Source organism: Carassius carassius, chromosome 22 (genome assembly GCF_963082965.1).
Source record: "Carassius carassius chromosome 22, fCarCar2.1, whole genome shotgun sequence".
In the NCBI taxonomy this organism is placed as follows: Eukaryota; Metazoa; Chordata; class Actinopteri; order Cypriniformes; family Cyprinidae; genus Carassius; species Carassius carassius.
The window spans coordinates 8,735,148-8,751,769 of NC_081776.1; the positions used below are offsets into that span (position 1 = coordinate 8,735,148).

Sequence of the window (16,622 nt, forward strand, 5' to 3'; positions counted from 1 at the left end):
CTGGTGGGTTATTTTATATATTTTCAAATAGTAAAATGAAGGAGTACTCTGTCTGTTGAGTCTTTTAAATGCCTGATGAGAGATCTATTGTCAATACAAGGAAAATATTAAGCTCGATTCCAAAATCTAGTGAAATGACTTGATGTCTACTGTCTACATGGATAGCTGGTTTCAGAAGCAGTCTTCTAAATGTCAAGTAACCTAATAAGTGACTGTTTCAATGCTTTACATGAGCACCAGCCACATGGTGGTCTAATCTAATTGGCTGACTTTACACAACTTCCTGGAGTAAGGGTTCCCAGCATTTTTTAAATCAGCCCACCAGGAAAAACGTTGTGTTTACTGGAATGATACATGGAGTGCTTTTCATGATGAAATAATCACTGGATTTGCCAAATCTTTGCCAGGTTAGCGGCTTAAAATATTTGAACAATTTTGATATTTTTGTCTATGGAAGCAGTTAGTAAGAAGTTATGTAGATATCTAAGAACTGTGAACTAGGTCTATATTATTATTATTATTATTATTATTGTATTTATTTATTTTTTACAATTTTATGGTGTTTTGTATATGTTTATGGACTTTTACACCTCCATCCATCCATCATCCATCAATTCATTCATTCATTCTTTTTTTTTTTTAAACTAATATAATTTAAGATAACTTAAAAACCTAAGTAATTTTTGTTTGTCTGGTCAAGATATGCATTTTAAAATGCAAACATCATGGATTGTGTAACCACAACACTGAAAAGCATGAGGTACTTTTAATTTTAAGTAGTGGTTCCCCTAAATAATTTTTGAACAGAAACCAAGATTAAACCAAAATAAAGTGCAAAATGCTCACTTTTAGGTTTTTTTTTTAGCTAGCTGATGAGCTATGGACATTGAATGGCTTTTTTGAGGTGACAGTTTACTGTTTTAGCTGGTTTTAGCTGTCTCTGCGATTGAAACACTAACTGAGTAATTACATGATACATTAAAAAAGTTTCTTTTCATTAATGTTTATTTTGTGCTATAACTAGTAGTTTTATTGTGCTGTACTCATAGTCATATTACAAAATGTCAAAACAATTTTGAATGTTGTGATAAAAGCTGAGACTTTCTTTCATTTTCACATCAAAAGTAACAAATAACAAAGCTTATTGCAATTATTGGATGGCGGGCGCTCTACAAATGATGTTTAGGGATTTTTTGTTAATGCATCGGCATACAACACCATAAACTAAAAGACTGGTCTTGGGACTTAAGCATGAATATCAGTTATCATTATATGGACTGAGTTCATCGAAATAAAGACTGACTTTAAAATTGTGAAATCAAAATTGTCAACCCAACCTTTGTGTGTAAACTGCTGACATGTTTACTTGTTGTAACTTTTCCACGTTGTGTGCAAGAAATGGATGCTGACACAGTCAAAACACCATTGGAGAAGTGCTAACAGAATGTCTGAGAAAATGAATTGGACCCTCCAAACTCAAATTGTTTAAAACAAAATATTTGACTGCCGAAATTTCAGTGTATCACTAATTCACTTTTCATCTTGCGTTTTCCCCCTTGCCCTCCTGGACCACAGCCCCATTGCTGAGAACCACTGCCCTAAGAGATTGGGCACAAATATCAAAGTAGATATGGGATATTAAAGGTGGTATATGAGAAAGGGGTTCAAAGTACCTTTGTTTGTTAATGGATAGAAAAGGCATGCCAGTATTTACATAAGCAGTAGAGGAACTCAACTGGAAATAACACCAATGATTCCGTTGTTATCACACTTCTGCAGGTCTTTTCACAGCTTTTGAGTGCTATACCTCAGTGATTGGGTTCTATGGCTATGCCTCAGCAAATGGGTTCTGTCAGCCCTTTAACAGAAACTACAAGGCAGTAATGTGAGAATTAACATAATCCCTAGATCAACCCTTCTTGCATTTCCCATTTAAAACGACCCAATCCTGTTATCAGAGGCCCAATTCCTTACATAGTGCTTACCGATGTTACCCAGTAACCACAGTGACAAATGCCATGACAGCCATCCCAGCATACCCTGCTCCCTTCTCACCACAGCCTGACATGTGACACTACAGTAGCTGGCTTCCTGGGGGGAGGGATGGGGGAGATGATTTGTGACTTGTTTTTATTTAGCATTTTACTTTTTTAGAGAGATTTGTACACTGCAACTTGCAATTTTGTTTGTTTTAGAGCTAGATTCAATAGTTAACTCTCTAAAATAACTGCTTTATATTGAGTTTATATGCAGTGCTGTGCAAGAGGTTTTTTTCTTTTTTCTTTCAGGACTAGCAGATTGAAACTGAGATAATATTATTATGTTTAAATGCTGAGCCTGAAACTGCAGACGCATATTGGCGATCGTTATCAAAAACATCAAATCACATCTTTTGGGATATAAGATACCACTTTTTATAGACTAAGATGGGATGATCTGAGTTGATGAAACTCAAAACCACAACAATTACTCAGAGGAATAAGATTAATCATTGTTTTTTTGTGCTTTATTAATGTATTACTTGGTAAATAATATTTCAGATTCAGATCACTGTAGAATGTGCTTTGATATGCATGCTGGATATGCATTTATGTTTTTTATCTGTAGTGATGCATTTATAGGAATGATTTGCAAGCAGCTGTGATGTTTCTGAAAGAACAAAAACATTTAGACTGAAAGCCTTCTTTAGTGTGTAGAAGATGCAACTGTACTAAAATCAAATTACGCAATCAAATTAAGCAACATAATCCAATATGTACATACATTGCTCTAGTTTGGGAACTAAATGTACAGTACACGTGGAGGCAGTAATGTTATGCTGCACTCACTCCACCCTCTAGTGGACAGTCATTTCAGCTGTCATGCCAAAATAACAGGTGCTGAAAGTGTAAAAGGGATTTAATAATTAAATAATTTAATTCTTTACCAGTTGTTCAATAAAAAACAACTGAAAGTTAAAAAGATACGGCAATTTAATTTACTATTAAGCTATTTAAGGCGATTTGGGTGTTACCTTTTACAGAGCTTTGACACAGACATCAACTTTCAGAGGGGGGAAATATAAATGTTCATATGATTAATTACCACACCCATGTAAGAATGTTTACATGAAATCAAGAAAGTCTACACTTTCATTTCTAGGTATGACTGTGAAATACCAACTCTTTTTTTTTTTTTTGATCCTTCAAACTCACAAGAACATTTTAATCACATAATTGCATGCTATTATTATGTATGAAACATGAAAAAGTATGATGAAAGCATGAAAAAAAGTACAGTATGTGTGTGACTAAGATAATTCGTGCTCTGTTTGGGACTGTGATTGGTGGACTTTGCTCTCGGAGTATGGCAAGCCAATTTAACATGAATTCTTACTTTTTCATTTTAGTAGTAGACTTGCATTTTGTATCACTCATTCATTCATTCATTCAAGTTACCAGGACATACTATAAATGGTTTAAAGGGTTAGTTGATCCAAAAATGAAAATTATGTCATTAATGACTCACCCTCATGTAGTTCCAAACCCGTAAGACCTCTGTTCATCTTTGCATCTGATGTGTTTTCTGAGCTTAGATTTTAACAGCAGATGGCACTCTAATCTAGTTTTTATCCGCACACTCAAATGCTCATGAAGAAGAGTGCTAAAGAGTGCTTGTGAGTTCAGCTGAGTCATGTAATTTCTTTTCATCTTAGAATGCTTTTATGATGCAGGAGTAATGTAAACACAGCCCACTGTGAACACTTTTGTAATTCACTTCAACCTTTTCGAATTTTATGAATGATTATTTTAGGGTTCAAGTGTCTGTAATGATTTGGAAACGAGCAGAGTACGGGTGTTTCTAAAGCATGCAGTGCCATCCGCTGTTCAAAACTAATCTCAGAATCGATTCAAGAAAGAATCGCGGTGCATTCAGAAAATCTCTGAATCGATGCTGAATAATTTCTCGATTTGCGATGCATCGATTTATTTTCCCAGCCCTAACTCAAACCGTTGCAGTTTGTCAGTCTTATAATGGATGTGAATGGGAATCACGGCTAAAACATACAATTAAAAAAAATGTAAAAACATAAACAAAACTAAATTAAATCCTGCTGCTTGTGACGATACATTGATGTGTAAAGACACAAAACGATCGGTCTGTGCAAGAAACTGTATTTATATAGTTGTTGTTGTTGTTTTTTACCTCTGATGTACTGCAGGTTAAAGATATCTTTAACAAAGGCACTATTAAAAAATTAATTTGGTTCTGGTATTTACTCCAGATGTGACTATTATCTATTACTATTATTCCTCAAAGGGGTAGTTCACGAAAAATTACAATTTGACAAGTAGTAACTGAAATGTGAAAAGGGCTTGCCGCACGGGGAGGGGAGAGTAAAGTAGGAGGAGGCGAACTAGGGCGATAGATAAGTCCAGGCAGACAACACCCTAAACCGGTTTAAAGTATATCCCGGTTACTTTATGTATGTGAGAGAATGCCACGGGCTGTGCAGAATTTCCTAGGCCCAAAAGTGCGGAGCAGCGCAGAGCCATTTGTGCGTCTTTGTTTGTTGTGCACGTTTCCAAGCGATGGTAACGCGAATTCGGGTAGCATTTGAGGAAGCGGCCCCGATAGTTTGCTCGCTCAGGTCTGGATGTAGCTGATTGGAGTAGCAGCAGTCAGAGTGGGTGATCACAGGGAGGAGGGGAGACTCTGAAGTGGCTTTTCTCTCTGTGTGTTTGTGTGTGATTCTCCAGCGGCCATGTTAACCAAGAAACCTTGCGCTGCTGCTGCTGCTGTCTACCCGACTGGTAAGGAACCCAATGCCCGGATCTAAGAGGGCGACGCCGGTCTCGTTTATTCTCCGGATTTGATTGTGGAGATGGATTGTTTATCCGATTTAAATGCTCCATAACGCGTGTAAAGCTCGCAGCTTTTAGTTTCATTACTCGCCGTTGACTGCATGGTCGAGTACAGTAGCAATAAGCCCCGGAAACAGCATTGGGAAACCGGCTGTTATTGTATTTATCTGTTCATTATTATTGTTGCTATAGAGACTAGATATAGAAGCCAAGAGCGTTGGATTAATGGCTTTTCGTTGTGCTATGTTGATTTTGTTTGTCGTTTGTTAAATGTATCACTACATGTAACATCACGGGGCTATAGTTTTTCCTTTTTTTGGACAAGCTAGCCTTTAATTACATCCTGACTGGCAATTGTGTAAACATTTTCCCAAATACATTTTTACTTGCTTTCACAGGCAAAGGGGGTGAGATTTGCCAGCTCCAGTCTTCCCCAGGACTGGGCATCGGGGGTCCCCGGACTGGAGCAGGGACTGAAGCCACATCACCCGTCACATTACCACCACTCAGGAACAGCAACTCTCATCAGGTAAAATGTACCTTCTTGCTTGCACTTTCCACCATGCAAATCACATTCTTTGTTGTTTTGCTTTTTAAAGTCGCATGTACTTACTCTAATACTTATTTAAATTATGTTGAAAAATAACTGTATTTAGTTTACTGTATGTGTTTTCCCTACCCTTATAGATTAATGTTAGAGATGTATGTACCTGAAGGAAAAAAATGTCATTTTCATTTTAATTCAAATTTATTTATGTAGTGCTTTTCTCACACACACACCCACACCCAGGGCCGTCGCAAGTGGGGTGAAAGGTGGTGACGATTATAGGGGCCCACGGCCGAGGGGGAGACCCCAATGATCTCAACCGACCGGCTAAGGCTAGCCTTAAAAGTCGATCAGGACAGTTGACAGGCCACTGCTGCGTGTCGTCACGAAAGCTTATCATTTTCATGGGTTTTTAAGCCTGACAACTTTCCAGTTTAAACATTCAAAAGAGTTTAAATCATTCAAACACAAGAAAGCGCGCTGTGTTCTGTGCGCACCAATGATGCGCTGGTTGATCCAAAATAAGTGGTTGCCTAGTTAGTTTTGCCTACGTTCCTTTTTAAAAATGTGGGTCAGGAAGCGGGTCGGGTACAATATTTTATTTAATTTTGTTGGGGTCTGAGTTGCAAACGGATTAGTTGAAAACGTCGGTCGGGTGCGGGTTATTAATACATTGACCCGCGCATCACTGGTGCGCACGCATCTCACAGTCTCACAGACAGCAAAACCGAGCCCTCCTTTGCGAAGTTCTACTCGAACTTCCTCCTGCACCTGAACGAACAAACACAAATCTCAGTTTAAACAAACAGAAAAGGATGTGAAAAGCCCATTTCAGCACCATGGCATTCTGGTGTTCAGCGCTCACGCAGAGAGAGGCATCTCAAAACACTTTTTTTAACACAGAATTTGCCTCTTTTTGCTCTTGTACCGACAAAAACATACAAAATAAGTCAAAATACCCATCTTGGAAAGTATGTTCGAAAAAACTGTCGTTTAAGGCTTTAAATGAAAGTAAACAGTTGAGAGAAATATCGGATTTGTGTATTATATTGGATGCTTCATCGTCTCTTAAAGTGACCGCGCCTAATTTAGCTACTAGCTGCTGTAATGTTAATCCAAGAAAATGAAAGAATTTTTTTTTTTTAAGTTTTAGTAGTAGGTGTAGGACACTATAATTAATTTAGGTAAGAGAGTACAGCAAAATAAAGCGAGCTTTGACATATTATACCCAAAAAATCTTCATTCATTGGACTACTAGTGAAATTGATAGAAAAAAACGAAACAAAATGGGACCAAAAATTATTCAGACACTTTGACCTCACCATGTTTTGCTTACATGTTTTTTTCCTGAACTGCTAATGCAACCTTTTCACACCACAGACTGAACAAAATCAAGCATTGCTTGGTAACTGTTCAACAAAGTATTGATAGTTGTGTAAATATTGTCATACTGACAGTTGTCTGAAGTTTTGGTTGATTGTAATCCATTACATATCTTTCTATCAAAGCTATCTGACATTATCAAGATGAATTTGTTCTGACAGTTCAACTCTGAGTTCTTGTCATATTTTATTACCATTTTATAAACGAGAGCAAATAAACTGTGATAATGTGAGAAATGTTGAACGTGCCTGAATACATTTTGGTTTGACTGTTAATTTAATTTTTACAGTGAAGACTATGCAGTGCTATTTTATATTTAATTATTTGTTTTCTGTACCTGGACACCTACAAACATGAAACAACGTAAACATTGTACAATTAGCACAAATAAATAAATAGAATTAACATATAAATTAAACTATTTCAAACAGGGCCCACTGGTAAAACCTGCACCGGGGCCCCGCAAGCCCCAGCTACGGCCCTGCCCACACCCACAAAAATGGTTCACTAAAATTTTACAAAGAATAGTTCCGTGAGTAAGATAAAGATTATTGTCAACACATTACCTCTGACAGCCCTAAAAAATACATTCAAATATTTTTTTTCTCTTCCAAATTTTCTTCAGACCCCCTAGCATGCAGGGACCTCCTAGACTTCCATGCTTTATAGCATATGTTGTTCAGAGCCCTGAAGTAATGGTTCATTCTTCACACAGAATGCAAATCTGTTACTTGATTTTGATCATTGCTTGTGAATGTTGTTAATACATTAATGTTGCTATGCTTAGTGGAGTTCAGAATAACCAAGCTGTATGTTGTATGCTGTATTTTAAGATGTTAAATTGGTAATGCATGACAGAAAGGGTCTGACAATGTCTTGCATGGATAAAGGCTTAAAAATGAAATTTGATGATTAGACGGTGTAATATTAGATTTGGTTGGAGAAAAACAGCACTTTATTTGTAAACTAAGCATTTTTAAGAAACCGTAGTAAGAAGACCTTGACAGTAGTTAAAAAATTTTGGAAAACCAAAACGCATGTCGTACCCCATGTTTTGGTAAATAAAATAAATTTATGTTTAGTAGTAGTAGTAATGACCAGTGGCTCTCTCAGTCATTGGCTGATGTGTTGTATGGAGATGTTGCCATTAGTGGGGGATGGGAAATGCTCAGGCCATCAGTGACGCCAACAGACACAGCTGAAATCTGTCATTTAATGAATTTCCTCATGTAAATCTATACATCCAAATTATAATACATTGAGTCTGCATGGCAAGGATGTTTTGCATGGTATCGGAATAATAAACATGATATTCTAATATTCAAAAACTATCAGTAATTAATCAGTGAGTTTATTAATTATATTTAAAGAATTGCAGTTCATATAAATGTATTTGGCATGTTATTCTGAATTTAATAAAAGAATTGGACCAATGCCATTTATGACTAAGTAGCCAGGAGTTCTTTGTTTGGCTGTCATTCTAATAGGGGTAAATATAGACCGGCTCACATGGTAGGTGCATTTGTATTTCTGCATTCTCTTACAAGACAGAATTCCTGCCATATGACTATGCAGACCATGCTTGGCTTTCATTTAGGATTTTTTTCAGGTTTCAGAAGATGCAGAATAAGCTTCAAATCTTACTGGGAATTATAATTATTATTGCACCTTGCCCTTGCTTATTACTTGGTAATTAAGTGTCATGATGACCTAAGACGTGACTATGCTTAAGTTGATGATTAAGTTAATGATTTCGAAGGGCTCGTTCGTACTTTATGTAACAGATTACATCAACAATTTAGTGCTGATTTTGTATACGGTATATAGAACTGATTATGTAAGGTCTTAAAAATTAATTTCTTATGAGCTTTACAATTGCCTACAAAGTTAAATTATATATAGCATTTATCAGAAAAGTTTGGCTTAAATTTGGCTTCAAAGCTGTTTGGTAGGTTAATTTGAATTATATACACATGTAAGAAGACATTCTTATCTTCAAGTGATTATAGTAACTACAAGGACAGCAATATCTGTCTTATCTATATTTGTTCTAAATATCTTTCCTGTTAAATTTGAATGTCATACCTTTCAAAGTTTAGTTAACATTATTAAGGCCAGTCCCATGGCTTTTTAGTACTTCTGCCATGTGGTATATGTACTTTGCAGAGTAAGTGAGTGTTAAAATGATTGCCATGCTCACAACATCTCTCAGAGCAAATGTGACTGTTGTTCAGCTCCAGTTGTGTCCTCTACGGCTGTCAGCAAACATGCCCTTTGCACGACCCCCACCTGTCCAGATCATGTTTGAATTAACCGACAGGGCAGCCGAGTAAACAAAAAGAAGAAATTGAAGCTTTATTCAGATTCACTGATTCCTATCAGAGTACCCATCTTTTGTACAATGCATAATCTCAATAATCTCTGTATTTTCAAAAATTGTTACTTTAAAATTTACTTTAGAGATTTTATTTTAAATGATGACTGGTAAATTATTTAGACTCCTTTGCCTTACCTAATCCATAAATCTATGCTTTTATAGCATACACTTATTTAAACCAGTGTGATTTATTGGACACTTTTAAAGATTGGTTTATTACTTTAGGATTAGCTATTGGTTACGTTTGCATTTATTTTTTAATGATACACTTTTCTAAACTAGAGGCTTGTTGTTAAACAGTGCATCATATTGTCACTGCCCTTGTCTTGTGTGAGACAAGGAGGAAGAAATATGGCTGTATGTTGAATGTTTTAAAGGAGAACTCTGGGCAATTTTTAAGTTAATCTTGATCGTTAAACCTTTGTGAGTACTGTCTATAGAAAAAAAAAATGAACCGGATCGGAGCTTGCAACACGGAGATATTACAGCTAATGCCCAGAGCTCCCACTCAGCTAAAACGGCAGTTATGGGGGCATATACGATAAAGAGTGTATTTGTGCCTCTTAACAGACACAAAATGCAATTAAAATGTCTGTCCAACATGAACAGGGCCCTTACATGACAACAAGATGCATTTAGCAACCTAGCCATTGTTTAAATTCACCTAAATAGTGTTTTAGACGGCTAGCTGTAGTCTCGCGCTGAAGTCCCGTGGGAACTCACTTGTAGCCGGAAAAAGGTAAATAGCAGCGCGCAGCATTACCTCCACAGTGCTTGCATCCGTCTTCGTCCTCGGAATGGCATTTTTCTTCAACCGGCCCCGCTGTGTTGTGTCTGTGTAGTCATCCTTGTCAAAGTGTTCGCTGCAAATGCGGTAATCTTTAGCGCTTAGTACTTGTATGGGAGTTTGCACATCAAGTTGAAGTACAACTAGCCACAACTGCAGAATCTCGAGGTCATGGAAAGGAAGACGATGAAAATGTAAGTTCTTGTATTTTCGCATTCTGTTGCCACAATTCGGAACGGCACAAACGCGGACCATTTCTTCTTCACTTGTGAGCAACACCGATCATCACTCGTCACACACTATACTCCTCCCACCTGCGCGCTGCTATTTACCTTTTTCCGGCTACAAGTGAGTACCCACGGGACTTCAGCGCGAGACTACAGCTAGCCGTCTAAAACACTATTTAGGTGAATTTAAACAATGGCTAGGTTGCTAAATGCATCTTGTTGTCATGTAAGGGCCCTGTTCATGTTGGACAGACATTTTAATTGCATTTTGTGTCTGTTAAGAGGCACAAATACACTCTTAACTGCCTTAGCTGAGTTGGAGCTCTGGGCATTAGCTGTAATATCTCCGTGTTGCAAGCTCCGATCCGGTTCGTTATTTTTTTCTATAGACAGTACTCACAAAGGTTTAACGATCAAGATTAACTTAAAAATTGCCCGGAGTTCTCCTTTAAGAGCAGATTGTATCAGAGCCCTACGATTTAGAGTTCAAGCTAAATCTAAAATATCTTAAACGTATAAACTGTGTTCCGAAGATGAACGGAGGTCTTATGGGTTTGGAACGACATGAGGGTGAGTTAAACTATCAGTCTGAAATAATAGGACAACAGCCATGTCAAGGGGAGTCATGTTCAAAGGTGTAAGAGTTTCTGTTTTCGTGTAGAATGAGAAGGTTGCCACAAACGTCTGACTGAAGCAACAGGATGTCCTTGTAAAAACAAGATGCAGAGGTAATCACATCATCAAGGAAGCAAGCATCTTGCTGGGCAGGAGATTCAGTAATGCAGGAAATTCATGTCTAATGTCCTTGAATAAACAAGTAAACAAACAAAAAAAACGCCTCCCATAGCTTTGTGTACAAGTCTGAATTCCCCATCCTAAAAAAATGTACTAGGTAACAACAAATGGCATTTGAATTGAAAGGTTAAGAAATTACACTCTACACCTTGGACACTAATCTTTTAGACAATTATGTAACATTTTGCAGTCATGAACACATTTATTCATTTACAAGAATAATAAGATTTAATGATTAATAATGTAATGCATAGCATGGGATAAGATTTAGGCTAAGACATAAGTGCCCAATCTGTTTTTATTTTGCCTGTCAAGCCTTTCTTCTTATTATGTAGATTGTGTGTTGATCTCTGGTCTATAGATTAGTTAGCCTCATTTCTCTTGATCCTGTAAGAACACACAATGAGCATTTAGTCATACCCAGTCCAGGCTATGCTTAGCACACGAATCTACTGTATTGTCTTGTCTTTTTTTTTTTATAGTGTTTGCAAATACACATGGAATTAAATTGGAAAACCATGGAAAAATTGTTAGTCATTCTTACAACAACGGTGTTATCTGGCCTGAAGTGATCTCCCTTCCACTTTACACTTTGTTAAGAGTCTGCTTTTAATATTTTGCTTGCTACAGTACTGTACCATTCTGTCAGCATGGACAGGGTTGAAATGACTTGGACAATTCAGTACCTTCAAAAGATTCTATAGCTGTCTCTTTTGTGTCAAATTTAAAATTGGCATGGTAAATCAGCTGTGTTTTCCTCATTTATTTTGGAAACAATCCTCAAATGATGCCTCTTGTTTTTGTTTTACCTTATCCAGGCTGGAGGCAATAAGCACACAATGAATGACCATCTGCACGTTGGGAATCACCAGCAGATCCACGTTCAACAGCTGTTTGAGGAAAACCACAACAAACGGACTGTGTTGATTGCACAACCCAATGGGTTGGCTCCCGCAAGTAGAACAGGTCTAGCCATGCCAGAGAAGCAGCAAGAAAGCAGCGAGTGTCGACAAGGCAGCTCAACTTCCATCAAGTCAACTGAAAGCAAACCCAAGCCAGCACCTTTGACTCCTGAGCAGGCCATGAAACAGTACTTGTCAAAACTTTCAGTGTTTGAACACCAAGAGATCCTCAGCAACCCTGAGATCTATTTTATAGGTCCAAATGCAAAGAAAAGACAAGGTGTAGTTGGGGGGTCAAACAATGGAGGTTATGATGATGATCAGGGCTCCTACATTCAAGTGCCCCATGACCATATAGCATATCGGTACGAGGTACTAAAGGTTATTGGTAAAGGCAGTTTTGGCCAGGTGGTGAAGGCCTATGACCACAAGAACCACCAGCAAGTGGCCCTGAAAATGGTGCGTAATGAAAAGCGATTCCATCGCCAAGCAGCTGAGGAAATTCGCATTCTGGAACACTTGCGCAAACAGGATAAGGACTCCACTATGAATGTCATCCACATGCTGGAGAACTTTACATTCCGCAACCATATTTGCATGACATTCGAATTGCTCAGCATGAACCTTTATGAGCTTATCAAGAAAAACAAGTTTCAGGGCTTTAGTTTGCCATTGGTGCGCAAGTTTGCACACTCCATCTTGCAGTGTCTTGACTCCCTGCACAAGAACAGAATCATTCACTGCGACCTCAAGCCTGAGAATATCCTTTTGAAGCAGCAGGGGCGCAGTGGAATAAAAGTGATTGACTTTGGCTCCAGCTGCTACGAGCATCAACGGGTCTACACTTACATCCAGTCACGCTTCTACAGGGCCCCAGAGGTCATTCTGGGTGCTCGATATGGGATGCCAATTGATATGTGGAGCTTAGGTTGTATCTTAGCGGAATTACTTACAGGGTACCCTCTCTTGCCTGGAGAAGATGAAGGGGACCAACTAGCATGTGTCATAGAGCTGCTGGGTTTGCCCTCCCAGAAGCTACAGGATTCATCTAAGAGAGCCAAAAATTTTATCAGTTCAAAGGGATACCCCCGTTACTGCACAGTCACCACCTTACCTGATGGCTCAGTGGTGTTGAATGGGGGAAGGTCACGTAGGGGAAAACTCCGAGGTCCACCTGGCAGCAGGGACTGGATGACAGCACTTAAAGGGTGTGACGATCCCCTCTTCTTGGACTTTCTCAAACAGTGTTTAGAGTGGGACCCGTCCCTGCGTATGACTCCCAGTCAGGCCCTCCGCCACCCATGGCTCAGAAGACGCTTGCCTAAACCTCCCACTGGGGAGAAAACGACAGTAAAGCGGATCACTGAGGGTACTGGTGCTATAACTTCAATCTCCAAAATACCTCCCCCTTCTGGCTCAGCCACAAAGTTAAGGACTAACCTGGCACAAATGACTGATGCCAATGGGAATATACAACAAAGGACAGTATTGCCAAAATTAGTCAGTTGAACACTTGTTTCTTTTTTTTTTTTTTTATTATAATATTGGAAATTGTGCAAAGCTGAGCATTCAGAAGTGTGGTATTTTTAGGAATAAGAGTCGTTAATGCATATCTGCCATTTATGAACTGCTTCGTAGCACCTTTTTCAGTTGGATTTTTTTCTAGGAAAGCTCAAATGGCCAAGAAAGGGGGAACAACACTTTTAAGTTTTTATCTCAGGGCTGTGTTGAATGCTGCTTTGAAGGAGCATTCATGCAAACTGGTCTGTAATAACAAAAAGTTGCACTTGGTTTAATACCTAAATGCCCTTGCCACAATGAAGTAATTTTAGGATACATTGATTTGTGTGCTTCTAAAATTTTAATCACCACCCTCAGATCCTGTCAGATCAATAGAATGTTCATAGATGAGGATTAAAAATGCATTTTACTAAAAGCTATGCGATATGAGGCTTGTTGCATTTCCCAGCATCATTGTTGTCAATATCAAGAATAGAGAACATACTCTAAGAGACTTAGTAAAGGGTCATAATGGAGAGTGGATGTTGCAGACTGTTATGAGGTAGCCGAGAGAATTTTTATGTTTACATGATAGATTTGTTTTGTGCCTATTAATCTCTTGACATTCCTTTAAAGAAACTAAATGAGGAAAAGTGTCTAGAGTGGTCTACACTACAGCAGATTGATGGCAAATGTAAAGGAATTTATGTGGTTTGATAGAAACTAGGCTATACTGTTCTCAGTAGTACTTGACCGGTGTACATTCGTGTAATTACAAGCTATTCGCTGGAAGAGTTGCTTTTGAACATGTACTGTCCTGGAAGGAAAAAAAACTGGTGCTTTACCTTTTTATTTATTAATGTTTTATAGCTTGAAACTTAATGTTCACGGAACAAAACAGTGTTGTGTAATCTCAATGAGTGAAGACGGGTTAGTTTGCAAGTTAGGGTCTAGATTGTTTTTGTCTTTTTGCAGTGACTAGGATTAAGAATTGAAGAATAGGAAGGCAGGACAATAAATTTAACCTGAATGCAAGCAAGTAACAATGCTAATGAAGATAGATATTTTAAGTGGACAACGTTATGGCAGAGCATGACAAATGATTCAGTATAATACAGATGGCTACATTGCTTATCCTCATATTGTTACATAATCATTGTGTGGACTTGCTAATATCAGGCCAGAGTTAAAATTCTTAAAGGTTCTTGTTCCCTTTTTTAAATAATGAATAATGCTACAAATAAGTTATTAATAACACTTTTCCCCCAAATCCAGAACCATTGGGTTTGAAAAAGAATATTTCACTAGATCAAAAAACACTGGCCATTTTTATAGCATTTGTGACATGAAAAGAATAACTTGACTGACATTGGTGTAAAATCTTAATAAGTTTAACTTATTTATCTTGTTTTGTTGTGTCAATGAAAAGTTAATATGGGTGGAACCAGTGGCCTGAATGTGGATTTTATTTTTGGTGTAATGCACAAGAAATATATCTGCCACTATGTTGAGCTCTTACTATAGCAGGAGGTAGTCCTGCTTTCTTTCGACCAGTCATGGATTGTGGGGGTGTGGAAGTAGGTCAAACTATGGGCTGTCAGGGAGACCAGTGAAGCTGTAATGCTCATGTTGATCCCTCAACCCCCCACCCTCTGACGGAGACTGGCACAGTGCCCTCCAGGCCTACTGCACAGGGGCTCAGGGCCCTTTGGACACCCATAGTGCTTTATGCAGAAATTACCTGCTAACATCAGCAGGCATTTCAAAATGTTCACTTTTTTATTGTTCTTTGAATTGACAGCAGTGTGGAATAATTGTGCCCTTAGGTTTAATACAATGTGCCTTTGGTTATCAATGCCATTCATTTTATTTCAAACAATGATTCTCCCTTTCATTTATTTTGAAAGACTCATGGTGATTTGAGCACATGTTTGAGCATCGCCCAAAGATACTTCCCAAACCATATTAAATGGGATTTGGGAACAAGCGGCCGCACAGTAGAGGTTACACATGCAGTTTGGACACTCAGTGTTTTTTATACTATGATTTGAGAGGACCCTTTTCCAACAGGGATGTCTTAGTAAGAGACAACAATTATTACAGTGACATAACAAGTGTCTTCGTCACTGCATTCATTTTGTTGTCTTAACATCAGAGTATTCAAGGTGATACATTTGGTTAATTTTTTAATTACAATAAGAACACATTTTAATATTTTACCTCAGACTGTTGTGATATTCTTGTACTTTATGAATCCAGGGCATTTGGTATATACCAAAGTGCATTCCTTTCTGTGTTAGTGGCTTTGAGGGAAATGAAGCCAGAATTTTTATTTTTACCTGATCAAGAGGCCATCAAGCCAGTCAGGGGCATGTCTTGAGATTGATAATCCTCTGTGGAGAGCGAATGATAGGGGAAGGATGCTTGAGCTCTATTAGACAGTTGCATCACCTGTTAAAATGTCAGATGTAGCATACCTCCAAACCTCTGTTACTTGACATGGTTGGATGTATCTTCAGAGCAGTGAAAACTGCAACCCCAAGAAATCCACAGTGACTCAAGTTGTCATCCCAGTGTGCAATACAGTCATAGCATTGTTGAGAAAAATCAAACTACATGGCTGAAAGGTACATTTTAAAACAACATGCTTTTTACGATTTTTAAATATATGCCCTAACTCTTGAAACTAGCTACCCACTGTCAACTGATGTCAGTTCTTTCTTTTTAAACGAATCTTTAAATGGAGGAATAAAGTTGACATTGTTTATATTCAGCCACAGATATGTTCTGTACATATGTGAATTTGTTGAGAATTTGATGTGGATGTGTACATATGTATAATGTTTTAATTTTGTGAAATGCTGCTGAAAACACTACATATATTGCTGTAGTGGGGTTTTATTGTTGGCGGCCAGTTTAATGATACTGTATGTATTGTACAGCAGAAAAAAGAAGAGTTTTTTTCTAGTGATCATTTGTTAAATTTTATTGTTGTGGCTGGAATACATTAATAATAAAAGTTTTAATGTCCATCTTTACAAAATGCTTTTTGTGGTGATGTTATAAAGCAATCTAAGAAAAGAAAAAGAAAACCTAGAAGCTAAGCTAATAGTTTGTTCTGTATTTCGTTTCATATCATCTGTGTTAAGGACACTACTTAAGGTAAGTAAACAAAGGTTTGATGGTTTAACACTTTTATGGCTTTAAAGGCCCTTTCACAAGAACGATAACAATAACCATAAAGTTTTAAAAATCTTTCT

The 16,622-nt window shown here is 37.8% G+C and overlaps 1 protein-coding gene across 2 annotated transcripts; it reads left to right on the top strand.

Annotated features, from left to right (window-relative positions):
* Positions 1-4,393: 4,393 nt before the first annotated feature.
* Positions 4,394-16,405, top strand: LOC132098868 (dual specificity tyrosine-phosphorylation-regulated kinase 2-like). 2 transcript variants are annotated; one of them, XM_059505114.1, is made up of 3 exons: positions 4,394-4,793; positions 5,243-5,373; positions 11,779-16,405. In XM_059505114.1, exons 1-3 carry the CDS (start codon positions 4,745-4,747, stop codon positions 13,369-13,371), a joined length of 1,773 nt encoding a protein of 590 aa, XP_059361097.1. In that variant the 5' UTR covers positions 4,394-4,744; the 3' UTR covers positions 13,372-16,405. The 2 variants fall into 2 exon arrangements, with proteins under 2 accessions (XP_059361097.1, XP_059361098.1); XM_059505115.1 differs by having other exon boundaries at positions 4,765-4,902.
* Positions 16,406-16,622: the final 217 nt, after the last annotated feature.